The following is a 26,383-nucleotide window of genomic DNA, read 5'->3' as shown; positions in this document are numbered from 1 at the left end:
AGGGCCCCAATTTTTTTTTTTTTTAATTTTGTTGAAAAAAGATGATCCTAGAGTCTTCTGTGGGCTGACCAGGGAATGGGAAGTGGTGATTAAATGGCTGTTTCAGGACAGATCTCATTGGTTTGCTCCATTTTCTTCAGTTCTTAATTGACAGCATTTTCTTCTTTGCTCAGTGTGCTGGAGCCCCAAAGGGAAGCAGCTGGCTGTGGGGAAACAAGATGGAACCGTGGTCCAGTATCTTCCCGTAAGTTGTACTTCAGAACTGTTTGTAAGTTACCCACCTTTGGTGGGTAGTTTGGGGTCTCGCTGGTGGTTCTTTGTCAAAATGTGATTCATGCTCGTTACGACAAATTCATCAGTACACAAGCAAGCAGGAAAGAGGGGAACTCTTCCTGTCTGTCCCATAGTCTTTCCAGAAGCATACTCTGTTTTCTTTAGCGGTAGCCTCCAGACTTTTCTGGATGCTTTTACAAATAGTCTGCGTGTAGATGCATTATACATCTATTGTACACACTGATAATAACGCTACACGGTGTTCCCTGGCTTTACTTTCCCAGTACATTCTATAAGAACGTTCCATCAAAACGGTGATAGCATTATTTGTCAGCTAGCTGAGTCCATCTTAAAGGTTCAGTTTCTCTAATTATAGAAACTAGAGAATGGATGCTCCTGTCACTCTGTCACCCCCTCCCTGTGGTCTTCCTGGGATAATATTCACAGATACTCTGCAGTATAATTTTGGCAAAGAATCCATATATTTTGGGTCGAGCGTGGATGGCAAGGAGGCGTTCGTAGGCAGTGCTGAGACCTGTGTTGCTGTGAATTCCTCCTTGAGATCCCTTCTCTATGGGGTGTGATAGCAGTGGATGTCTGAGTTTGAGGTTGAGGGTTTACTTCTTAGGTTATCGCAGAAAGTTGTTATCTGAAAGTTGGTATATATTCCTTCAGGGCGTTAGCTTGTAAAAGGATAATAGGATTGGCTTAATTTTATGGGCTTGCTCTTTGCCTTTTTTGTTTTAAATGTAATCATTTTCAGAATCCTTCTTCTAACTCTTGATCCGTGGAGCTACTTCATTCTTTGGAACGGCTGGATAGTAGTCCGCTCTGTGGACGCGCCATAATTTACTCCCCTGTCCCGCTATTGCTGGCTGTCTGTGTCAGCGTGGGTGGCTTTGCTGCCATAAATGGTGTTGCCTTGCGCATCCTCCCTCTACGCCTGCACGCATTCTTGAGAGATTTCTGTAGGTTGGGGTGCTGGATGTAGGCATTTCCTCTTCCCTGTGCTGTCTCCTGGCTGGGAACATGAAACATAGTGGTTTCTGGGGAACATGCTGGATTTGACGGAGTTTCAGCGGCTCATGTGTGTTTCATTTGACACTCTTCCCCCCACCCCCCACCCCAAATCTCTTTCAGACTTTGCAGGAGAAAAAAGTCATTCCTTGTCCTCCGTTTTATGAGTCAGATCATCCTGTCAGAGGTAACCCATCTGCTTTTCTTTTCTTTTTTTTTTTTTTTTTTTAATTTTTTAATGTTTATTTATTTTTGAGAGAGACAGAATGTAAGTGGGTTAGGGGCAGGGAGAGAGGGAGACACAGAATCCGAAGCAGGCTCCAGGCTCCAAGCTGTCAGCATAGAGCCCGACGCAGGGCTCGAACTCACGAACCGTGAGATCGTGACCTGAGCCGAAGTCGGATGCTCAACCGACTGAGCCACTCAGGCGCCCCACCCATCTGCTTTTCTTACGGGGCCAGCCTGTCACGAGGTGACACTGTATTACAGAAATGTCAGATCACGTGATGTATCTATACACCCGCCCAGGGAAGTGTTAGTGCCTCCTGCATGAATACTCTCGTTATCATCATTGGCCAGTTAAGTCAGCACAACAGCAGTCCTCTGGTAGACACCCGTGTCTCATGGTACATGATAGTATATGGATCCTGACTTGTTACTAGGATTCTTTCAAAATTTGCCCTGATCATAATCCACCAGGAAAAAAAAAAAATCCCACTTTGGGATGGATTTGGGCTTCCTGCATCTTTGTATCTGTGAATTATATTTAGTCAGTAAAATCCGGACCTTTGTCAAAACTATAGTCCTCTGACTTTTTTATCCATGGGCTGTTAATTTTTTAACACGCAGGAGCTCTTCCCAAAGTGAGATGCTTTATCAGAGTGTGTGTATTTCAGTTCTGGATGTGCTGTGGATCGGTACTTACGTCTTCACAATCGTATATGCTGCTGCAGATGGGACCCTGGAAACTTCTCCAGATGTGGTGATGGCTCTCCTCCCGGTACGTTTGTGAAAGGGACGTCTTTGTTCTTTGGCAGCCACAGAGGTCTTCTAGTAAAGGTTAAGGCTTGGGCTCCAGCTTCCTTTTGCTGGCAACGGTGGTACGACTTCAGGCATAAAACTTGGCACCACGGGCCGTGGGGGCCAAAATGATGGTGTCTTCTTACAGCATAATCTACCGTTTAGTCGTAAAGCGAAGAAAATCATAAAGCTTGCTTTCGCTTACATTGTAAACTATGAGTCCTGGTAGGTGTTAACCTGATAAGGGTATTTGATTGATTGATTGATTGTCAAGTTAGCTAACATAAGTGTGGTCTTGGCCTCAGGAGCAGCCGATAAAGATATTTTAGAAAAGCAAGAAAATACCTTGATTTTTAAAATTCTTCCACTTGTTTATACTTAACCAGATGTTTATCAGATGCCTGCAGGGTGCTAGGCACTGCTTTAAAGCTGAGAATACCGTGGTGACTGAGGCAGAGTCCTTGCTTTTGTGGGTCTTCTATTTCTAACGAGTGTGTTAGTCATAGTAAAGAAGTGCAGGTCAGGGAATGACAAGGGTGAAGGAGGGAACAGCGAAGGGTTCGGGCGGATAATGACGGGGTTGCAGTTCAGACTGGGTGCGCGAGGAAGGCCTCTGAGGAGGAGCCCTTTGAGCGAGAATGGAATGACCTGAGGGAGTGAGTCATTTTGAAAACCGGGAAGAACATTAATAACAAGATCTACAAAATGTGACTACGTTGCGGGGACATTTAAAAAAAGACAAATGAGGCAGCGCATATACTTTCCAATCAGTACTGGTTTTCAAAGTCCGTAAAAACATTTAAAACTACATAAATAAATGTCTAAATATAACAGAAGTGGGAGTCGCACTAGACCTGTTTCACAGCCTTGTTTCAGTGGTAAATCGTAAGCATCTTTTGAAGTCCTTGAATACCGTCTATATTTGGCTTTTTGGACAGATGATTTATTTAGCTCTTCTTCTCCTGGATCCTCAGGTGGTTTTCAGTTTTCCTGTTTTAAGGAATACCACGATACGTCCTTTGGTGTACATTTTATGTGATTGTGTTTATCTTGTAGGATAAATACCTGGAAGAGAATTTGGTTCAGTGATATATGCTCTTGTTGCTAAGGTTTTGAAAACATTGCCAAAGGATCTTCTAGAAAAGCTACAGCAGTTTCCATTCCTGCCACCAGCGTGACTCCCAGTTGCCCCAGATGAAGTCCTTATTTGAAGAGCCCGTTAAGATGTTCTGTTCCCAGGGAGAATACCAGCTCTGGCATTTATTGATTCTTGGGTTCCGTGTCCTGGGCTAGAAGCTTTATATGTGTCATTTTGTTTCACACTTAAAACCGCCTTTGACGGCAGTGAAGTGAGTTCCACAGGCCCACTACGTGCATAAGAAAACGGTATCAGAGAGGCTGCGGGATCTGTCCGTGCCTGGCCCACAACCAGAAAGTGACAGAACAGCGTATATACAGTTCGGTTCAGTGGCCACCATTCCCGTGCCTTGTACTACTCCACTCTGCCTTTATATCGTGCCTGTGGACTTGGACATAGATTTTTGGGTGAACTTTTTCATAAAACTTAAATGGTTTTGTTTTTTGTGATCCTTAACTGTGTAGAATGAAAGAAAAAGTGCACGTTTTTTTTTTTTTTTTCTCCTTTTGTTTCTGGTAGAAAAAAGAAGAAAAGCACCCAGAGATATTTGTGAACTTTATGGAGCCCTGCTATGGTAGCTGCACGGAGAGGAAACACCATTACTACCTCAGTTACATCGAAGAATGGTGAGCCGAGAGCCCGAGAAGGGTTCCTCCTCTCTCTGTCGGGTCCCACCTGAACCACTTGGTTCCCACGTTGAAACTCTTTTCTGTAGGAAAGGAGAATGGAGAGTCGAGGTGCCCCACACATATTTTCCTCTGATGTTGGATAATGTCTCTCTGACTCCTGTTTCCCCAATCTTGAATTATCTCCATCGAATACTCACTGATCCTAAAAACCCCGTTTTCTCAATAACCCCGGTGATGACTTGACGACGATACTGATATGTAAGGAACATATTAAAAATTTCCCTCAGAGCAAAGGGCTTCCTCTTGAAAGGTAGATAGCTTGAAGCAAAGCTTCTGTCCGGAATTTCACCAGATTATTCTGTTGACAGGGCGATAGATTTATTGGAAATTCCGACCTGATTTTGTCATGTCTCTCGGAAATGGTCAGGCAGTTGGCCGGCTCTCCAGAGCTTTATCCGGTGAACTAAGAGGTTAAGCTTTGTATCTAAAAATCTTCTCCCCTCTCTTCAGCCACGTAGGAAACCACCTTCCTCCTTGACGTCTTGAGGAAGTCCTCATGGACGCTACCTCAGGCTCTAGTCGGGTTAGAACTGTTGCTGTGTTTTAGTTTAATGGCCTTCCGCTTTTATTCTTCCAAGGGACTTAGTGCTGGCAGCATCCGCAGCTTCAACAGAAGTCAGTATCCTTGCTCGACAAACAGATCAGGTAAATTTCACTCGCTTGTCGCTTCTCCGTGATACTTTTCTGAGAAAGACTCTGGAGGGAGTTAAAACTATGGTGAAGGTTTAGATGAAGCCACGTCCCTTTGAATGAGTTCCCGGGTGACAGCAAAGCTGACGCCTCGCTGATGTGACCGAGCGCCTCGGGCCAGGTGGCTGAGATGTCACAATGGACACATGTGGGTTTCAGACTCCACTGTCAGCCAAAGCCCTTCTGTCCTTTCTGGATCCACTCTTGATCTGTGGAAACGTACGATGAGGTCTGCTGTCAACGGGAGCACGCCTGGATGTAGGAGGTTTTTCTGCCTTGTTTTGTTTTATCACCTTTATTTTTTCGCTCTTGCTTGAACCTGCCCCTTCATTCAGTCAGCTATATAACCCATCCTTGATTAATGGAGAGAAACATGCAGATCATACCAAATTGTGACTCGTCAGGAATATTTTGTTTCACTTTGGGGCCGCCTAGGTGGCTCAGTCGGTCAGCTTCCGATTTCTGCCAATTTCGGCTCAGCTTACGATCTTGTGGTGTGGGGGGGGCATGGGTTCGAGCCCCGCATCGAGCCCTGCGTGGGGCTCTGTGCTGACGGCTTAGAGGCTGGAGCCCGCTTCAGATTCTGTGTGTCCGTGTTTCCCTCTCTTTCTGCCCCTCCCTTGCTGTGTTCTGTCTCTCAAAAAAAATACATTTTTAAAAGTTTTTAAAAAGGGAGACACCTGGGAGGCTCAATCGTTTGAACGTCCAACTTCGGCTCAGGTCCTGGTCTCACCATTCAGGAGTTCGAGCCCCGTGTCGGGCTCTGGGCAGAAGGCTCAGAGCCTGGAGCCTGCTTCGGAATCTGTCTCTCTCTCTCTTTCTCTCTCTCTCTCTCTGCCCTTCCCCCACTCACACTTTCTCTCTTTTTCTCTCTCTTTCTCTCTCAGAAATTAATAAACATTACAAAATTAAATTAAAAAAAAAAAAGAAATATGTTGTTTCACTTTGAAACACCACCAGAAAGCTAAAAGCACCCATGCAAGTAAGTGCCCACCTCCTTTCTTGCATTTCGTCCTCCTTGCAGATGAACGAGGTAGGCTGAGGTGGTTGTGATGCCATCCAAAACTGTGGTGGCTTACGCGGAGTCACCACAGAGGAGATGTGCTGAAACGGAAAAGTTTTCTTGAAACTGGCGCCTGGAATTTTAAAGAAAAACTTTTTTTTTTTAAGTTTGATTCATTTATTTTGAGAGAGAGAGCGCATGAGCAGGGGAGGGGCAGAGAGAGGGAGAGAGAATCCCAAGCCAGCTCTGCACGGTCAGTGCAGAGCCCAACACAGGGCTTGAACCCGTGAACTGCGAGATCATGACCTGAGCCGAAATCAAGAGGTGGACGCTTAACCGACTGAGCCACCCAGGCATCCTGAACCTTGAGTTGAAAAATGTCTCGTGCACCCCACACACAGATACATATTTCTCGCCAACCGGTCAGTATTTACCCATCATTGTCCACATGGCCAGGTGGTCCAGTGTGTGGCTCTCGTGGCGTCTAGGGTGGGGCACTTGGGGGTCACAGGCTGAATGCAGCAGCCTCCTCTGAAGTCTTTGATCGATTTCAGTGACAGTTTCTTAATATCACGATTTTATGTCCCAACACCCTTTAAATATACTTATGTTTTTGTTTCTTATCAAGACAGTTTATGTACGTGGTTAAAAAATCAAATTCTAGGGGCGCCTGGGTGGCGCAGTCGGTTAAGCGTCCGACTTCAGCCAGGTCACGATCTCGCGGTCCGTGAGTTCGAGCCCCGCGTCAGGCTCTGGGCTGATGGCTCGGAGCCTGGAGCCTGTTTCTGATTCTGTGTCTCCCTCTCTCTCTGCCCCTCCCCCATTCATGCTCTGTCTCTCTCTGTCCCAAAAATAAATAAAAAATGTTGAAAAAAAATTAAAAAAAAAAAAAAAATCAAATTCTAGAAAAGGGTTTATAAACGAAAAAAGTCACCCCTGCCCTACCCTGTCCTTATCCAGTCCTGTTTAGAGGACTTTTTTTTTTTTTTCAAACTTGTAGCATGTTTTTCTCTTAAAAGCTAACCTCCTTATCCCTAAGTAATACTCTGCCTTATCACTAGATAGTGATTATTAATTTTAGACCTTCTTGGCTGTTGTGGCAGGTGAGGATATAGCTCACTTGAGGCCCTGAAATCTTTGTCCTTCCCTTACTAGGGTTACAGTCCTATTGTAGTTTCTTCTGTTGGCTGGCTCTGCAACTATAAGTAACATTTTTTTACCTTCATTTCTCATGACATCACCATACACGGTGAAGTTCTCTGACCTTGCACTTTGTGGGAGGAATACCTTCTTCCCAACCCTTGCGTTCAGCACACCTTCCCCCACTCCTGCCTTCCAGCTCTTGGCATTCTGTGGCTCGTCTTTGGTAAAATCAAAATTGGTATTGTTTGCATTCTGTTCCGTAGTGATTATCAAGTCTTCTTTATTTTGAAAATTTTTTTTTTAAGTTTATCTTGAGAGAGGGAGAACATGAGCGGGGGAGAGGCAGAAAGAGGAAGAGAATCCCAAGCAGGGTCCACACTGTCGGTGCAGAACCTAATGCCGGGCTCAAACTCACAAACTGTGAGGTCACGACCCGAGCCAAAACCAAGAGTCGGACGCTTGACCGACTGAGCCACGCAGCCGCCCCAAGTCTTCTTTATTTTGTGTGTAGATTGTTTTTCAAAGTTGACATCAATTTTGTTTACATTATTATGAACGTGACTGATATTCACACCAGTGCAAAGTCATGGAGTACAACTGTGTTCCCTTTCCTCAACAGCTTTTTGTTTTTCTGTTATTCATGGAGCATTATTATTCCCCTTTGATTCATGCTGCCCAGTTTGGGTCAAAACTGAAAGTTAGACAAATGTGATTTTTAAAAATCAGAAGTTATTTATTGGCAGGAATACAGCCCACTCAGGTGGACAGGAGCAACAGGGCAGTTTATGGGAAAGACGTAGTGGTTTCTCAAGGACCCCAAAGGCAGGAAGGGGGACCAGTGTGAGGAAGTGATGCCGCGATCTGGGAAGACAGGAACTAAGGGTGCTTCTGTCTCCGTGGATGAGCAAGCATAGAGCATGTGGCCAGCTTTATTAGCCACCTTGCGGAAGACCGCAGTAGCCATCAACTGGAGGTCCTGGTCCTGGTCCCACATTTCCAGGGGCAGCTGCTGACTGGTTGGTGCAGGTATGAGATTCACCCACCATATTTCGGAATCTACCTGGTTGGGTTGGACGGTCCCTCGGAAAGTGTTCGTGATAGTGGTTATTTATTCCTGAGGCAGAGACTTGGTATACCAGGGGCAGATAGGTTGATTTGGAATATTAACCCCTCACTTGCTAGGACGCTCATGGCTTTTAGGCCATCTTCCCAGATTTCCGACTCTAGTCAACAAAGAAATCGAAACCGAGAGTTTTTTTTTTCCCTTCTCTTCTATTTGAACAATGGTAGGAGAACCAACGCAGAGCTCTTACCAACACAGCATTTTCACCTTCTGCTTCTTTCTTCCAGGTTAATTGGGAATCTTGGCTCCTGGAGGATTCTAGTCGAGCTGAACTGCCTGTAACAGACAAGAGTGATGACTCACTACCCATGGGAGTTGCCATAGACTATACTAACCAAGTGGAGATCACCATCAGTAAGTGTGGTCTGATGTAGTTTAGTTTCTGATCACGGTTGGTATTTAAATCCCATTCTGTGGGTTCGTGACAGAATCTACGCTGCAGGGCACTTTTAACTTCTGGTAGCCCATTTCCGCTTGAATGATACAGAGTGTTTGGTGATGACACTAGCCTAACTTGACGGACACTCTTTGACAAGACGAGTCAGACCGCGTGTGTGTGTGTGTGTGTGTGTGTGCGCGCGCACTTCAAACCGTAGCAGCGCTTGGTTTGAAGACACAGATTAGAATGGACACCTCAAGCACTTGGCTTCCAAATCGGGCCTGAGTCTGTGCTCTGAGTATGTCTTCTCCCCGGCTGAAGCGTGGCAGAGCTCCTGTGCTGCGAAATGTGCGAGGGCAGTGGAAGACCGGAGTTCCTCTCCTTTCCCTAGTCGGGTTATTTGGTCTTACTAGCTCATTTACTTTGATTCTTTTCCAGTCTTCACTGACAAACTGTATGCTTATGACTCAACTGTGAATGAACGTATACAGTAGTTTGACTCCCCTTTCTGCGTCCTTCTGTGTGTTTTCCAATGTCTGTAGTCTGTCACTTTTCTGCTAGATCAGCCCCTTCCTAGAGATGCCAGTCTTGGGCAGGGGAATATCGTGAACACTGAGACGCGCTTGTAAAGCTCGCGGGAGCCTAGGGACAGTCGCGGCTGCCACGGGACTGCCAGAACTGCCCTGCAGGGTCCAGCAGGGTAGGGGCGGGCAATAATGAACAGTAGCTCTCTTTAATGAGTTGGTGCCTGAGAGACTGTTCAGATATGAATCGGAACACGGGGGCTTGAGCTTTACTGTTGGGATGAGTCTGTTCAGCCCCTTCTTGCTTGGGGCGGTCTTTCCCTTCCCACCCAGGCCCTTCATGACTTGGCTCTTTTTTCACTTCTGTTTTCTTTCTTAACAGATGATGAGAAGACTCTCCCTCCTGCCCCAGTTCTTATGTTGCTTTCAACAGATGGTGTGCTTTGTCCGTTTTATATGATCAATCAAAATCCTGGGGTCAGGTCCCTCATCAAGACGCCAGAGCGGCTCTCATTAGAAGGAGAGCGACAGCCTAAGTCGTCAGGTGCGTGCCTCTTCCTGTGCTGGAAGTTGGGGAGTACCGTGGGCTTGTTCTGGACTATTCCCAAGGGTAAAAACTGTGTGGGGATGTGTAGTGGTCCTGTTCATCCGCTCGTTCTGTCTTCATGAGGCAGGGACTGACTTTTCCTTGAACACATGCGCATTCTTGCTTCCCCTTGCCCACAAGCTTTAGTCTCTGACCTTGACTTTGGTGAAAGGGAAGCTCAGCCCAGTGGATCCCATCAGGTCATTTAGCAACAATATCCTGTTATAGCGCCCTGTGTTATAGGTCTCAATCCTAAAGACGTTCATCCGAGGGATTAAATATGTGATTGTGCATGCAGTGGCTGTCACGTAACTGTTACTGGTGTTGCATTTGTTGACAGCTAGTGGAATATATTGTGAAAAAGTGCCATATGCTTTGTGATTCCTTTCTTATGAGAAAAAAACATATATACATACGTATTTAGGGAAAATACTAGAAAAGTGTATATTAAAATCTAAATAATGGTTTTTATCTGGGTGGTGGGAACATGGGATTTTGTTTTCTTTTTGTTCATATTTAATTTTCTTTAGGTTCCCCCCCCCACCCCCGCTTTGAAAATATTACTTAAGTAGTATACGTTTATTGGCAAAAAATTAGAAAATACAAAATCACTTAAGAGTTCCTCAGACAGGGGCTCCTGGGTGGCTCGGTCGGGCGGCCAACTACAGCTCAGGTCATGATCTCACGGTCTGTGAGTTCGAGCCCCGCATCGGGCTCTGCACTGACAGTTCAGAGCCTGGAGCCTGCTTCTGATTCTGTGTCTCCCTCTCTCTCTGCCCCTTCCCTGCTTGCTCTCTGTCTCTCTCTGTCTCTCTGTCTCTCTCTCTCTCTCAAAAATAATAAACATGAAAAAAAAAAGAAAAAAGAAAAAGAGTTCCTCAGACATGGGGGTGCCTGGGTGGCCCAGTTGGTTAAGCATCCAGTTCAAGCCCCACATCGGGCTCTGTGTTGATAGCTCAGAGCCTGGGGTCTGCTTTGGATTCCGTGTCTTCCTCTCTCTGCCCCTCCCTCGCTCATACTCTGTCTTTCAAAAACAAACATTAAAAAAGAGAACAGAGTCCCTCAGACATCAAACAATAGCCGTAGTCTGCATTTTGGGGCATATTCTTCATGTATGTAAATGCACGTATATAAACACTAATATGTATTTTCAGCTTTTTCACAGTGACAGTGTATCACTTGTGAGAACGAAGTATAAAACTTTTTAAAGGGGGAGTGTTTCATATTGTCGAATTTCACCACTCTTCTCTTTGAATTCTGTGAATATATAACTTTCAAGACTTCTCTGGCTAAAGAAGTGCATAGTGTGATCAATTCTCTATCTAAGAAAAAGCGTGTTGACCAGTCGGGGTGGATAAGGTGGACAGTGTATTTTCTTGCTGCTTCCCGATGCAGAGTGAGTTGTTCATAAACAGAACCACTCAAGACACTTGGACTCCTGTCACTTGGCAGTGAGTCCCCAAGTAGTAAACCAGGTCACCACACATAGACTGATAGCAGGGGACCTCATTGTTTATAGTGTGTGTGCTCTTTGAGTGTTTTTTGGGTTTTTTTTAAGCTTATCTATTTATCTTAGAGAGAGAGAACGCCCATGCACGTACCAGCAGGGGAGGGGCAGAGAGAGAAAGAGAGAATCCCAAGCAGGCTCCGCACTATCAGCACAGAGCCCCATGCAGGGCTCGAACTCATGAACTGGGGGGGGTCATGACCTGAGCCAAAATCAAGAGTCGGACACTTAACAGACTGAGGTACCCAGGCACCCTTGAGTGGGTTTTGCCTGAAGTGCTCATGAGTACCACAGGCTACCTACACTTAGTTGTGCGGGCTGGTGACAGGCAGTGCACCCTGGGAAGTTGGGAGCCTGCAGGGTGACGTCTGTTTCTGAGCACAGTTCAGTGTGAAGGGCTTCGCTACTAGCCCATTAAACCCCCGAGCACAAGTGGAGGCCAGTGTTACTGTTCACCTTTCCTAGAGAAAGCCCCCTCTTGCATCCCGCTTGATCCACAGGGGACAGCCAGATGAGTGGAAGAGGGCCATCGAAGGGGGAGAGAGTGGCCCGCAGCTGTCGCTGAAGCCTAGGTGGCGGGTGCAGAAGGCATTAACGGTTCCGTCCGTTTCCATTCTGCCGCTCCGCGGATGCTGGGTTGAATGATCAGAAATGCACGAGGGTTTGCATGTGCTCGGTTCTGTTTTCAGGGAGAACAGTGCCTCTGGTGTCTTTCGGGTCTGGCACGTACTTTTCACGTAGGTCTCCTGAACGTGCACGGAGGCATTGAACAACGTATACGTTTGTGTCTTCAGAGAAGCTTGCAGTTGCCGATTCCGTCTTTATTGTGTGAAAGAAGTAGTAACAATAAATTTGCGTTATGCTTCCGCTAAAGTGACAATTTCCTGGGGTCTTCGTTTTGACGTAGTGAAGATAAATTAATGGCCATCTCAGTTTGGCAGAATCAAGACCCATTAATATAAACGTGTGGGCAGTAAATATTGCTTTCTTACCGAGTTGTTTAATTTGGCAGTTTAGTGTGTTACCTTATAGAAAGTTTGGAAAATAGAAGAAGATTTAAACCTGTCTTCTCTTGTAGTGTTTTTGCATAAACATCTTTCTTTGTAGTTGTAAAGTATCATATACATCATTAGTGTGTAGATTTTTAATTTAAATTGTGTTTCCTACATTCTTAATCTTTGATTCTTTGAAAAGAGCGACTGCTTACTCTTCCATTGGACGTCTTTTACCATTTGTGTAAAAAGACATTAAATGTCTTTTTCCTATTTTAGGTTATTTTTGTAGGCTTTATTCTTAGAAGTGGGATGACTGAGCCCATTTTTTATGATTTTTGAGACATGATGCTAAAGTGTTTTCTAAAAGATTGTGCTCAGTTAGGTACCTAGAGATAAAGGTTTCAGGTTTATTTTACCCTTCCAAACATAGGGGATTGTACATATTTAAATTTTGGTCATTTAGAGAACAATCAAAAATAGGCCTCATTTACATTTGCATTTCTTTGATTAGGCAGATTGATCAGTGATGTACTATTTTGCGAATTAGGTTCCTGGATTATATCAGAGTCTTGAAATTTCTTTATCACAATTTGTATGAGCTTTTTAAAAAATATAAAACATTGTCGTTTGCTACAGATTTTTTGTTTAGTTACCTTTTAGTTATGTAACTGTCTTTAGACAGTCAAATATATACATATTTTTAAGTTTGTTCATTTATTTTGTGAGAGAGAGGGAGAGAGAGAGAGTGAGCAGGCAGGGGTGGGGCAGAGAGAGAGACAGAATCCCAGGCAGGCTCTGTGCTGGGCTTGAACCCATAGACCACGATATCATGACCTGAGTTGAGCCTAGATCAAGAGTTGGACGCTTAACCGACTGAGACACTTAGGTGCCCCTAGGCAGTCAAATCCTAATCTTTTCCTTTGTGGGTTTTTTTTTTTTTGTTTGTTGTTGTTTTTGTTTTTATTTGGTCATTTCTAAATTATAAGTTGTTAGGCCGTCAGTAATTTTTCTGACTTTTTGCCTCCTTGGTTTTGAAATGTACATATACGTGTGTTTATATATGTAGGTATCTTTAATTTATCTGGACTTGCTTTTAGGGACTATTATGAAGTGGGAGTGGAAGTCTGACTTGAAGTTTTCTCCTGATTGTTGATGAAATGCTGAATAGTTTGTTTTTCACTGTAACATTAAGAGATGCATTTCCCTTGCTCTGGGATTCAGCTGGGTGTCCATGAAGTCCTGTTAATCGAATGCCTTTCCTTGTTTCCTTTTTCTTTCAAAGTTGGGTTTTTGGTTTATTTTGTTTAATTTACTGTTTTTTTTTTAAGTTTGTTTATTTATTTGGGGGGGGGTTAGAAAGAGAGGGGGAGAAAGAATTCCAAGCAGGCTCCACCCCCAGGGCGGGGCCCAACATGGGGCTCAGTCTCATGACGGTGAGATCATGGCCTGAGCTGAAATCAAGAGTCTACCTCTTAACTGACTGAGCCCCCCAGACACCCTCCCTTCAAAGTTTTGTTCATCTGCCCATGTGGAAAATTTGTTACGGAAAGTCTGTCAACCCCACTTTTCTCTCTCTCTTTTTTTTTCCTCTTGAACTAGGTGTCTCCGACTTCATTCTGCCACGAGCCCTGTCATGTGGACTTCCATGATTTTGGTGCTAATTTCTCCCTTCCTTTTTCTCCATTTTGTTCACTGCAGGGAGTACCCCCACTACTCCAACCTCCTCTCAAGCCCCGCAGAAGCTCGACGCTCCAGCCCCTGCGGCCCCAGGCTCTGGTCCACCTCCATCGCTGGCCACTCCCCCTTCCACCTTCTCTTTGCCTTCTGTTGGAGTCCCTACTGTGTTCTCCTTTGGTTCTTCGTCCCTGAAGCCATCTGGTTCTGCCACAGGGGAGCCCCCTCCATATTCCAGTGGTTCTGGCACATCTACCTTCTCTTTTGCTCCTCCTTCTCAAGCCTCCGTAGCGTCCACCCCTATGGCCTCTCCCATGGTGCCATCCGCCAGCACGTTCTCCTTTGGATCATCGGGTTTTAAGCCCACCCTGGAAAGCACACCGATGCCAAGTGCGTCTGCTCCAAACGTAGGAATGAAGCCCTCCTTCCCACCCTCGACCTCTGCAGTCAAGGTCAACCTTAGTGAGAAGTAAGTAGCACTTGAAGAAAGAGTGGTTCTGCTGGAGCGTGCGTGGAAATATCACGTGTTAGTCACTGGGAATAGTCATTGTGAGTGGAGTAATGAATAGATTGCCTCTTTTTTCCTGTCTTCCAAAGTAATACTTGCAAATGGTAAAAATTCAAACAACATAAAAGGTTTGCATTTAATCAGGGGACAGAGTCCAGAAGAGTCTCTTAGAATCTCTTGTTTTTAAGTTATTAGAGGTTTATATTTAAGTGATCGTTTTTGCTTTTTTCAGATTTAAAATGGAGGAGATACTCCTTATTTTACAAAATGAGGCAATGAGGAGCATACACAGCATACACCCTGTGCGGGGAATGAATCTCTTATAGCCCTTTGCCCCTGTGTCCGCCCTTCACTCTCTGAACGGCTTTCTGACAGCCACCGCAGTAAGCTGTGAAGTTGTACACACATCAGGTGACTCTCCTGCGTGACAGTCACCGGGGGCTTTTCATTGTTCTTCGAAGACTGTCCAAACTCCTTAGCATGATCCTTCACTTTCCTTTCCATGTACGTCCCCCCCACCCCAGCTCACTCCTATCCTGTTATTTAACTTTGTCTCTGGCTGCGTTCTCCCCACTGGAACGCAAAGCCCCTTGATGAAAGTGATCCCTTGTTCCTCGTGACGCTCCCAGCCCTCCCCCACTCATCTCTGCTACCTCTTGTCGCCATGGACGTGGTGCTGGCTGTGACCACTGCTGCTGCCATTGTCACTGTTAATATCAAGTCACCACACAGCCACCTCACCCTAACAGTTGCCTGATATTCCATTTTGTCGCTGTACCGTGAATTATATGGCCGGTCATCTGATGCTGGACGTTTAGATTGTTGACAGACTTTGCCCTGTGGGTAAAGCTTAATTTTCCATTCCCATAAGCATCCGAAAGACAGTGATCTCCTTTCGTCTTTTTCACTCCCCAGAGGAGGTGATCGCCCAAAGTGAGTTCTCAGTGATTTCCTTGGGAGAAGGAGAATACCAGTCTCTCCTAATAATGGAGTCCCAGCCTCTCTTTTTTTACTTATCAGTATTTCATGTCCTGATAAACTTCATTTCTCCTTCATGTTAACTACTACTTACTTTCACAACGCAGAGTACTAACCACTATATGACCATGGCACGCCACCAGCCCGGTGACAACTGCTACTTATTTTCATTGAGTGGTTTGCTCCTGAATACACAGAAGATCATTGGTTCCTTGGAGCGATCCCCTTTTATAAGAAATAGCCAAACATTGCGGCGCCTGGGTGGCCCAGTTGGTTAAGCGTCCGACTTCGCTCACGTCACGATCTCAGTTTGTGAGTTCGAGCCCCGTGTCGGGCTCTGTGCTGACAGCTCAGAGCCTGGAGCCTGCTTCAGAGTCTGTGTCTCCCTCTCTCTCTGCCCCTCCCCTGCTCACACTGTCTCTCAAACATACGTAAACAAAAAAAAAAAAAAGAAAGAGCCGCACATTTCTGTTTCACAGAGGCAAAAGCATAGGGATGGTAAGTTGTCCCTCGGTAGCAATGCTCAGGACCAGTGTGAAGGAGCCTCGGTGCGGGCCCTCCTCATGCAGTCGGACCGCCGTTTCAGGTTCACTGCCGTGGCTCCCTCCAGCCCTGCCATCGGCTCCCAGGCTGCACCTGCGACGCTGTCGTTCCCCTCTGCCTCCAAGCCGGCTGCTTCCGGACCTCTCAGCCACCCCACGCCCCTCTCGGCATCCAGCTCCGTGTCGTCAAAGTCCTCGGTCTCTCCCTCGGCATCAGGTATGATTTTAAGGAAATCAGCCCTGAGTTCTTACATTTGCCTGTTTCACTTGTTAGGAATCCTAGCTCACGTAGTCAGACCGGATTATTTTTTCTTGCTTCCTGTATCTCACGCTAATGTGCTGTGATGCCCGTACTCTGGGGAGGATTGCAGTGGCCTCGACTCGCTCGGCCCTCTGACCTTTCTCATGGAGCCAAGTGTACTTGGCGATTCAGAGGCGGCGTCTCATTGCGTGGCATCTGTCCTCCCGTGCAGCCTGCCCGACGCAAAGGGCAGTTACGGAACAATTCGTGGAGTTGGCGTGAAAGAGGAAAAGCCTGTGGTGGCTGTGAAGCTTATCGCCCCTGATGACTGTCTTTGGGTTTTCATACCCAGCCCTACTGTAAGCACGTTTACTGGACGCAGGTTGTAAGTGGTGATAGTTACCATAACCAAGTTGAATCCAAGTGCGTGGTAAAACTCCATGAACAGACGTGCCTGGCCTTTCTTTTTTTCTTTCATCCTGCAGAAAGGTTGCATAAATTGTGTAATGAAAACTGGGCCCTTCGCCAAGGCAACGCTTGGTAACATTTTGCACCGTTTGCTTTGTGTCTTTATTTTTTAACATGTATTTTTTTCCTAACACGTTGGAGAGTTCTTCGCGGGCCCTTCACCCCTAAACACGTTAAGCCTAAACACGTTAAGCGTGTATCTCTCAAATACAAGGGTACCTGGTACATTAGCACACTCAGGAAATTGAACAATAATCTGATCGGTAGCCCACGTTGACCCTTCCGTGGTTGTCCCAATAGTGTTCTTTAGGGCTTTTTTCTCTCCAGTCAAGGAACACGTATTCTGTTTTAGTTTTCTCTCTTTAGCGTTAGTGTCACACGTTTCTTTGCCCTGTTCCTCTTTCTTAGCATTGATGTTCGTGAAGAGGTCAGGCCAATAGTTAGGGAGCTGGCCCTCAATTTGAACCCGATTGTTTCTATAGGACGAGATTCCAATTCAACATTTGGGGTGGTAATACCACATAGGTGATGTGCATTGCATTGCACGATCTCATTTTGTCCTGACATGCGTCATGTTTCCTTGCTTATGTGGTTAGGGTGGTGTTGGCCAGGTGTGGGTTATTTTCACCAATGCCAGAGATAATACCTAGCCAGACATGTTTGGGTAGCCGTTTGGTGTTTGAGTGTCAGGAATAATGTCGTCTTGGTAACATCCTGAGCAGGCGTTGAGCCGCCAATTCCTGAAATCCTCTCTCTTACCTGTTGCTCAGGAGAGAAGGCTGCTTTATGGAGTTTACCAGAATCCCCTCATTCCAGGACTTTCCCTCAGATTCTGAAAGACAGACCTAGAAAGTTCAGGAGACTTGCCTTAGTCTTTTCACATCTGTTTTCAGTGTAGGAGAGAAGATTTGAACCATGATGAGCGTCTACAGTCTCCTTTCGCACCGCTCACCGCCCACATCTCGCTGCCCTTCCATTGCCATTATTTTATTTTATTTTGTTTTATTTTATATTTTATTGATTTTTAAAATTTTATTTATTTTTAAATTAAGTTTAATTTTAATTTTACTTCATTTATTTTTAAGTAGACTCCACACCCAATGTGGGGTTTGAACTCACCACCCCAAGATCAAGAGTCACATGCTCCACCCGATGGAGGCAGCCGGGTGCCCCCTGCCCTTGTTTAATTCTTAAAGTTTGGAGGGTCCTAGGTTACTGGATCGCAACCTCAGTAGCATGCTAGACTCACGGGGGGATCTCTTCCCTGACAGTTCAATCGGGCTCTCTGGAGGTGAGGTTTAGGTGTGAGTTTTTGGTGTGTTTGTTTTCTAAATGCTCCCTAGGGGAGTCTAAAGTGAAGCAGAGCAAGGCTTGTTCTAGAAGCTTCCAGGAGCTTCCTCGAGGGTCCTGAAGACCCTACGAGTTCTTACAAGGTGATGGGATTATTTAAACTTTGTTCCTCATTCTCAGAGGTGCAGCAGGTGCCTCCGGGGAGTAAGGATGGGCCAAATGGCCAGCCTCCTGGGCCTGCACGAAAATGCACATGCCTACTTTCAGAGACCTTCCAGTTTTATCCGCTTTATAAAAGAGTTTCGTGTCCGAAAATGTAATACGTGTTTTTTAGTTATCTTGGAACAGGCTAATAAAAACCGTGGACATCATTCTTAGTAACAGAAATCATAAGAGGGGGGCCAGGGGCACTGGGAAGCTTTTTTTTTTTTTTTTTTTTTTTTTTTTTTTTTTGAGTTGAGTGAAGGACACATACACTGAGAGAAAGAATGGGAAGAAATGCTGTTTTCACGGCCTTCTTATTCCAGCAGGGCGGTCTGCTCAGGGCAGCCCGGGCCCAGTGTCCTCAATGGTACAGAAGTCACCCAGGATAACCCCTCCGGTGGCAAAGTCAGGCTCTCCCCAGGTATGTTGAAACTCAGCTTACAATGCCGTGTTTGTTCATGCGAACAGTCGTATGTGTTTATTATAAATGGGTGTTCGTGTTTTAGAATCCATATCTTTGAAATAGTACTCGGGACTACATGACGGGAAATACTAGAACATGAACCTTGAACATTTGTAATGTGTGCGCATAAAAGCCATTTATCTCAGCCCCAGAGCCTTAGCATTGTCTGCTCTCTGGTTCCTGAGCTTGTCCCTGCTGTGCTGGTCACTTTGTTGTATTCTCCTTATGTCTGAAAGGACTGTAGCACCTGATTTTTTTTTTTTCTCATTTCCAAAGTAACCGACTAATCTATCCGGGGTCCTCTGTTTCTGTGTCTTTCCATAAGATTTTGGTTTATTTCACTTTTTTATTAATACATAATACACATGGGGGAAAAAAATACACCCGTACACCAGCTGAATTCACCTTGGCAACCAACCCCCGGTTGAAGAGATGGAACATTACCAGAATGCCAGAATTCTCCCTCATGTATGCCCTTCTACTCATTCTCCTGGCCCAAGGGAGCTCCCTGCTATGACTTCTAACAGCATAGCTTAGTTTGGCCTGTTCATACCTTCTCTGAAATGGGTTCACACGGTATTCTTTTCTTTTCTTTTCTTTTCTTTTCTTTTCTTTTCTTTTCTTTTCTTTTCTTTCTTTCTTTCTTTCTTTCTTTCTTTCTTTCTTTTAACACAGCGTGTATTCTTGTGTTTGGCTCAACATAATGTTGAGTTGGTTTTACAAACATAATGTTTGTGAAATCGATGCATATTGTTGTGACTGTATGGAATTCATCGGGTGGCTATGCTACAAGTCTTTATTCTACCCTTGACACATCTGAAGAGCTTCCGGGTTTAAGTCATTGCGAATAGCGTTGCTGTGACCATGGTAGTTGATGTCTTTGGGTGAACATACGTATGCATTTCTGTTGGGCGTACACCTAGGAATGGAATTGCTGGGCCATAGAATATACATAGATTTCTCTTTAGTAAATTCCCACCGCGAGTATATAGCGGTTCAGCTGGTCCATATCCTCACTAGTCTTTGTATTTTTCATTTTTTTATTGTTGCACTTTATGATTTTAATTAATATTTTCCTGATGACCGCTAAAACTGAGCCCTTTTTCCATATGGTTTTGGCCAATTGAATATCTTCTTTTATGGGGTGTATGTCTTAGTGATTCGTAAGAGTTCCTTGTCAGGTACACACGCACATACACGCATACATAATGCAGATACTTTCTCACTCTGAATTGTCTTCATTCTATTTGTGGTTTCTTTTGATGACTTAATATAGTTCTTAGTACAGTTCAGTATATCAACTTTTGTTTTATGATGAGTGCTCTTTGTGTTCTATTTTAGAAATCATTTCTGGTTCCAAGGTCCAAAAGCTTTCCTATGTTGTTGTTGCTTTTTTTAAATTTTTTTTTTTAACGTTTATTTTTGAGAGAAAGAGACAGACTGTAAGCAGGGGAGGGGCAGAGAGAGGGAGACACAGAATCGGAAGCAGGCTGCGGGCTCCAGTCTGTCGGCACAGAGCCCGACGCGGGGCTCAAAGTCACGAGCGGTGAGATCATGACCTAAGCTGAAGTTGGACGCTCAACCGACTGATCCACCCAGGCGCCCCACGCTTTCCTATGTTTTTCTAAAAGCTTTATTATTTTACTTTTCGTATTTAGATTTATAATTTGTCACCTCCGTTTATTTCTATGGTTTGACTTAAAGAGAATTTTAGGTCACTTTCCCCACTTGATTATTTGCATGCCCTCAGGACCGGAGTCATGGTTTTTGCTTCTTTTTCCCAACCAGCCCCAGTCCTGCCCACGGCATGCACCCATACAGGCATATGGTAAACGCCCAGGTGACCGGTCTAGTGTTAGGCGTAGTGCATGGCACATGGTATTTACTAGATAAATGTTTGCTGTTTTAATGGTTGCTCACACAGTCTAAAAATTCTCTGTTAATTGTTGCAGATATCAAATAATCTAGAAGCCATCTCTGTAATGTCTTCTAACGTCCGTACGGCAGAATCCTTGATTTCTGTCTCCCCCACAACCATTCCAGGTCGTTTGCTCAAGCTCCAAACCGAGAAGTCATTCTAGATTTCTCTATTGAACAGAACCTCCCCTTAGTCCTTACTAGTGGAAGGACTTGTCATCTGTGCTCTGGTGGGGTGTGTGTGTGATGTAAATCCACATCCCTGTCGCTCCTGCTAATGTCATCTTTCAGGCCATTGTCCTCTCTTGCGTCGTTACCCTCCTGACTGCTCTCCCTACTTCTTCTCCCTCTCACTGATATCTGTGCTCGATTTAACAGCAGGAGGGATCTTTTAAAATCGTAAAGCAAAGAATAAGCTCTCCTGGGACTCTAAGAAGCTTCCCGGCGCACTTAGAAAAACATCCAGACTCCTTGCTTTAGTTGTACGTGACCCACCCCTGCCCTCTCCACCTTCCTCCCTGACATCACTGTGCCCACATTTACTCTCTGCCCCCAGCATGCCACACGTGTTTCGTGCCTCGCATTCTTTGTGCTTGCTCTTCTCGCTGCCTGGAAGGTGCTTCCCCCAGAACTTCCCGTAGCTGTCTGCTCTACCTCAGGGTTCAGGTCAGAGACTGTGCTCGGTGAGGGCGTTCTGGGCCATCTCACCTCCAGAAGCACCCCCTTTCTCTTTTGCCATGTCACTGTCGCCAGCTGAAGTGTTTACTTCTTACCTGTCTTGGCCCAAGAGACGTTAAGTTCCACGAGAGTAGGGCCCTCCTCCGTCTTGTTCACCCCTCTCTCCACTGTCTAGAACGTGCCTTACACCAAGTAGGTACCCGGTCGCATGGGTTCGAAGAACAAGCGAGGGAGCGGTGACTGTATCACGAGGGCGCAGGCGCCGAAGCAGCAGCGGCTTCAAGAATCGGTACGTGTGGTGGGGGTGCACCTGTCAACCTTTCACCTTCTGTTTCAGGCAAAATCACTTCAGCCTCCTGTTACGGAAAAGCAGGGCCATCCGTGGAAAGAGTCAGATCCTGTGATGGCTGGAATCGGGGAGGAGGTAAAGTCGATCCTGCAGATTTTTCCCAGCTGTAGCTCTGGCAGTGAGACGGGAGCGGCTCTGAGCGCAGACCCCGCCCGAGCCTTTTGTTCCGGCGTCCGGCCGTGGTGCTCCCAGGGGGCCGTGCTTGCCAGGGCGCAGGGGCGGTGACGGTGCTGCCGTGCCGTTCAGACTGAGGGGGGGCTTCCTCTTCTGTGGCTTCTGCAGATCGCACACTTTCAGAAGGAGTTGGGAGAGCTGAAAGCCCGCACTTCCAAAGCTTGTTTCCAAGTGGGCACTTCGGAGGAGATGAAGATTCTGCGAACGGAATCTGACGACCTACACACTTTCCTTCTGGAGATTAAAGAGACCACAGAGGTCTGTGCCTGCTGATGCACTTGGAAAAGTTGCTCTGCTAGCACTCCGTGGGTGTATGTCCTTCATTCTGCGAGGACCACTGGTGGTGGCTTTTAGAAGGGCGAGTAGTTTGCCTAGGAGTGCCAAAGTCCAGATCCTACCTTCAGCACTTCATCGTGTGACTTTGGGCAAGTTAACGTAGCTATGCCAGGTTTTAGACTGAGAAAATGGAATAATGGTAGCAGTTTCTGCCCCGTTGACACCTACAGGGCATTCCGGAAAGATCCGTTATGGTTGCTAATTCAGGTATATTTGAAAATTTCCCATATTTTGTAGTAAATTGTTGGGTTATAACAAAGAGTTAGGTTGAAGGGCGTGTCCGGTATAAAGACATCAAGTGTTGGCTGTTGCTAGTATTTCCCGTGTTACCATTCCTGGTTACCGTGTGCCGGCAGTGTGTCACCTTGCTGAATCCTCAAACCGCCCTGTTCGGTAGGCGCCACTTGCTCTGTCTCTCTTGCAAGTCAAGAGGCTGACGGGTAGCGAGGTGAAATAACTTGCCCAAAGCCACCCAGTTGCCACATGCCAGTCCCGGAGCGGCTGCCTCCAGGGCCCTGCCCTTGACGTGTTTCGAAAGAGAAGAGCTCTGCAGGGAGTCAGCAGTGATTATCTTCAGGGAGTAGGACTGTAGGTGCTGTCAATAGCTTTTCTCCTTCTCTGAGTTTCTGGCCAATAGACTGCGTGGGGTTTTCAATGAGGAAAAAGATTAATTTTTAAAAAGCGAGCATCGGTATTTTTCTTTCCGTGCAGTGAATTTCTTCTTTGCGTGACTGTTAACCGTTCACACCTGGGTGTCATGGTAACTGAGAACCACCACCTTCCGTGATCCAGGCAGAAAGTTCTGTTTCTTAGAAATGGCACAATTTTTTTTGTATTAAAACATCCTTGTACCTTTTCTAGTCTCTTCATGGAGATATAAGTACCCTGAAAACAACCTTACTTGAGGGCTTTGCTGGCGTTGAAGAAGCCAGAGAGCAAAATGAGAGAAATTGTGACTCTGGATATGTGCACTTGCTCTATAAGAGACCCCTGGATCCCAAGAGCGAAGCAAAGCTCCAGGTAAGAGAATCCGGCCGAGGTGAGCTTCGTAAAACAAACTCTGCCAGTCCGTCTCCTTTATGAGGTCCTGATTTGGAAGACTGCCCCCATGAAGTTGTTAACTTCCTGCGAATCATTTACCTACTTTGCATAGATTTCCTTAGCTGTGACAAAGAAAACTGCACTTTTCCATTTAATTATTTTAGGATGAAAACAATTCTTTTTTGTTTTTTGTTTTTAATCTTTATTTACCTTTGAGAGAGAGAGAGTGCAAGTAGGGGAAGAACAGAGAGAGAGAGGGAGACACAGAATCCAAAGCAGGCTCCAGGCCTTGAGCTGTCAGCACAGAGACCGATGCGGCGCTCAAACCCACGGACCGCGAGATCGTGACCTGAGCCAAAGTCAGACGCCCAAACAAACCGAGCCACCCAGATGCCCCACAAACAGAATTCTTTTTTTTTTTTTTAATTTTTTTCAACATTTTTTATTTATTTTTGGGACAGAGAGAGACATAGCATGAACGGGGGAGGGGCAGAGAGAGAGGGAGACACAGAATCGGAAACAGGCTCCAGGCTCTGAGCCATCAGCCCAGAGCCTGACGCGGGGCTCGAACTCACGGACCGCGAGATCGTGACCTGGCTGAAGTCGGACGCTTAACCGACTGCGCCACCCAGGCGCCCCCAGAATTCTTTATTAAACTTTATGCTTGGGGGAAAGCGTACCGTTGGGAAGAATGTATTTATCGATCAGGTAACGAATAAGCGTTCATGTAGCAACTCCTCATTGAGTGCTAATACTCTGCTGGGTGTTTTTTGCACATTATTTCTGGACTTCAAAACCCGCTGCTCTGCAAGGTGAGCGTTGTTGATCCCAGTATGCAGATAAGGAGGTTGGGTCCCCTGGGCTGAGTTTGCCCATGGTGATGTTGTTAGTTCGAGTGGAACCTGATGGAAAGCTCCACTTGCTGGGGCCCTTTCCCGTACACCGGACTTCAGCAAGGTTACTTCTCTCATCTGTTCATAATTATTCTTACTCTCTGTTGCAGCAAAATCTGGTTTTTGTTTTCATCTTCCAATTTACTGAAAATTGTTGTGTCTCCAGCCTTAGCGGGGTCACCTCCTGCCTCCTCGCATTTGCCCAAGGTCCCGGTAGGGAAGGGTGCACGGGTGGCCGGTCTGGTCTTCCTCACCTAGGATGTGAGGACTGTGACCGGGCTGAGTTCCCTCCTGCCTCAGAGGGTTGGAGGCTGTGGACTCTACTCTGTCTGCCATTTCTGTCCCACGCCTGATAAACTGACTATAGTAGGAAATGAGCGAAATGTTCCTGTCCCGGAGAGGCCGAAGGACCCCTGCTGTGTCACTCAGTCCTTGTGGTATCACTGGAGGACCGTGGATGTTTACTGTCTCAGAGAAAGCAGACTCCCTGCCTGCCCCTCCTCAGATTACCCCCGCCATGTTGCATCCCAATACGCTTGCTTGTCACGTGCGTTTTCACCTCTTGCCCTGTGTCCAAACTGGAAGAAAAGCATGCAGCTCTGGGGGGACATTCAAAAGGAGATGCTTTTCTCTTTTCACAGTACTAAGCAGATAATAATAGCACTTATCCAGTATATGCCGTGTACGGAAGGGGAGAAGGAAACAGGTACTGGAACTGCCCGAATGTCCCCACGAATAAATGCTGGACCCTGAGTGTGGCTCAGAGCCTGCGCTCTTAACCGCTGTGCTGTGCCATGCCATCCCGGTGGCTGGGTGCGTGGCAGTGGAAAAGGGAACGTATAAATATGACGTGGGACGTGTTGCTATGGCATTGCAGACGAGGGAGCCGCTAAGCCACAGAAACGAAGTATCTATGACAGGCCTTGAAAGGGAAGCTCGCTTTTCTGGTAGACAGAGTGGGAGGGCACTTGGAAGAAACAATGCTAGTGAGCTCGCAGAGGCACAGTCACCCTTGTGCTCAGAGAAGAAGGCCTCCCCGCCGCCATCGAGCAGGGAGTTGCAACTTACATTTGTTGCTCGGGTCACTGCTACTTCTCCCTGGGATCAGCCTGGCTCTTTTTATTTTATTTATTTATTTATTTATTTATTTTATTTATTTATTTTTTTTAACGTTTATTTATTTTTTTGAGACAGAGAGAGACAGAGCATGAACGGGGGAGGGTCAGAGAGAGGGAGACACAGAATCCGAAGCAGGCTCCAGGCTCTGAGCGGTCAGCACAGAGCCCGACGCGGGGCTCGAACCCACACACCGCGAGATCATGACCTGAGCCGAAGTCGGCTGCTTAACCGACTGAGCCACCCAGGCGCCCCAGCCTGGCTCTTTTTAAATGACATTTGCTCTCTTTCAGTTGGGGCATATACCCTTACCCCAGAGTAATTTTTAAAATGAAACACGGTACGAACTTTGTACAGGTGTAAAGATGACTCCCGGTGTGTCGCACGTTGCCTGCCTTTGTGTATGTGCTTAATGGAATGCTTTATCTTCGTTTTACTTTTTATTTTCGAGAATGTGGTTGTATAGCCATGAAGGTTGACTCTGCATTGAAACTTAAAGAAAACTACTGCAGGCCTAAGATGAATAGATGTGAATTTTAGTGATGGTCAATTCAGTTTCTATTGGTGATACTCCCCTTGGAGAAGAGGGGAGTTTTTCTCCACCGGTAGGAAGGCTTACGGGTCCTGTGCTGTGAACAGACAGGTTCAGAATTATCTGCGGCGCTCTTGTAGGATAGTTTTGTCTGTGTTACAGTTAATTTCACGGGCGGGAGAGCAAAACCTACACGGGTGCGCTGTCTGAGCAGCAGCGTGCAGTGGAAAATTCCCGGAGCATGTTGAGTTACTCTGTAGGAGCTGACAAATGAGAGAATGAGCCACAGCATTTTCCCCGGAGCCCTAGACCGGCACGCCCGATCTCTTTCCCATTGCTTTGCGTCACCTCTCTGTCACGGTTAAAAAGGTTGAGTTCCGTTGTTCATTTTAATTACGCCATTCGAACGATTCGATTAAAGCCTGTTGTATTTTCTTTGTTCCTTCTGGTTCTTAGTAGGAAAACATTGCAAAATTATTTTGGTGGTTTTGGTGCACCTCCCTCCAGGCTCCTGGAAAACAGAGTCATTTGCTTTCTCATTTTTTTTTTTTTCCTCGTAGGAAATCCGGCGCCTCCATCAGTATGTGAAATTTGCCGTCCAAGATGTGAATGACGTGCTGGACTTGGAATGGGATCGGCATCTGGAACAAAAGAGAAAACAAAAGTGAGCAAGGTCCCTCATCCACTGTGGGTGGCAGGAGATACTGCTGTAGGCTTTTTAAAAGATGGTTTAGGAACATGGATCCAAAACCCTACAGGTGTTTCTTTTTTGCGACCTAGTCACCGTATTTCTAGAAACTTGTTCTACAGAAATAATAGCAACTCTCACAACCATCAACATAGAGGAGTTTGTGTCGCGGCACAATTTATGATAGCGAGAGATTGGACGTGA

At 46.0% G+C, this 26,383-nt stretch overlaps 1 protein-coding gene across 5 annotated transcripts in view; it reads left to right on the top strand.

Moving 5' to 3' along the window:
• Positions 1-26,383, top strand: part of NUP214 (nucleoporin 214) — a 97,133-nt gene that overhangs the window by 5,328 nt on the left and 65,422 nt on the right. For 4 of the 5 annotated variants that reach the window (XM_058693789.1, XM_058693790.1, XM_058693791.1 and 1 more), the window contains exons 5-18: positions 174-244; positions 1,414-1,477; positions 2,187-2,290; positions 3,968-4,074; positions 4,716-4,782; positions 8,324-8,450; positions 9,382-9,543; positions 13,786-14,230; positions 15,834-16,006; positions 18,316-18,413; positions 21,388-21,474; positions 21,682-21,831; positions 22,771-22,929; positions 26,052-26,155. In XM_058693789.1, the coding sequence (XP_058549772.1) occupies positions 174-244; positions 1,414-1,477; positions 2,187-2,290; positions 3,968-4,074; positions 4,716-4,782; positions 8,324-8,450; positions 9,382-9,543; positions 13,786-14,230; positions 15,834-16,006; positions 18,316-18,413; positions 21,388-21,474; positions 21,682-21,831; positions 22,771-22,929; positions 26,052-26,155 (1,918 nt within the window). The remainder of the gene's footprint in view (positions 1-173; positions 245-1,413; positions 1,478-2,186; positions 2,291-3,967; positions 4,075-4,715; positions 4,783-8,323; positions 8,451-9,381; positions 9,544-13,785; positions 14,231-15,833; positions 16,007-18,315; positions 18,414-21,387; positions 21,475-21,681; positions 21,832-22,770; positions 22,930-26,051; positions 26,156-26,383) is intronic. The other variant, XM_058693788.1, reaches the window with a different exon arrangement.

This window comes from Neofelis nebulosa, chromosome 12 (genome assembly GCF_028018385.1).
Source record: "Neofelis nebulosa isolate mNeoNeb1 chromosome 12, mNeoNeb1.pri, whole genome shotgun sequence".
Classification (NCBI taxonomy): Eukaryota; Metazoa; Chordata; class Mammalia; order Carnivora; family Felidae; genus Neofelis; species Neofelis nebulosa.
The sequence above is the reverse complement of the archived record's forward strand: the minus strand, read 5'-3'. Positions and strand labels throughout refer to the sequence as shown.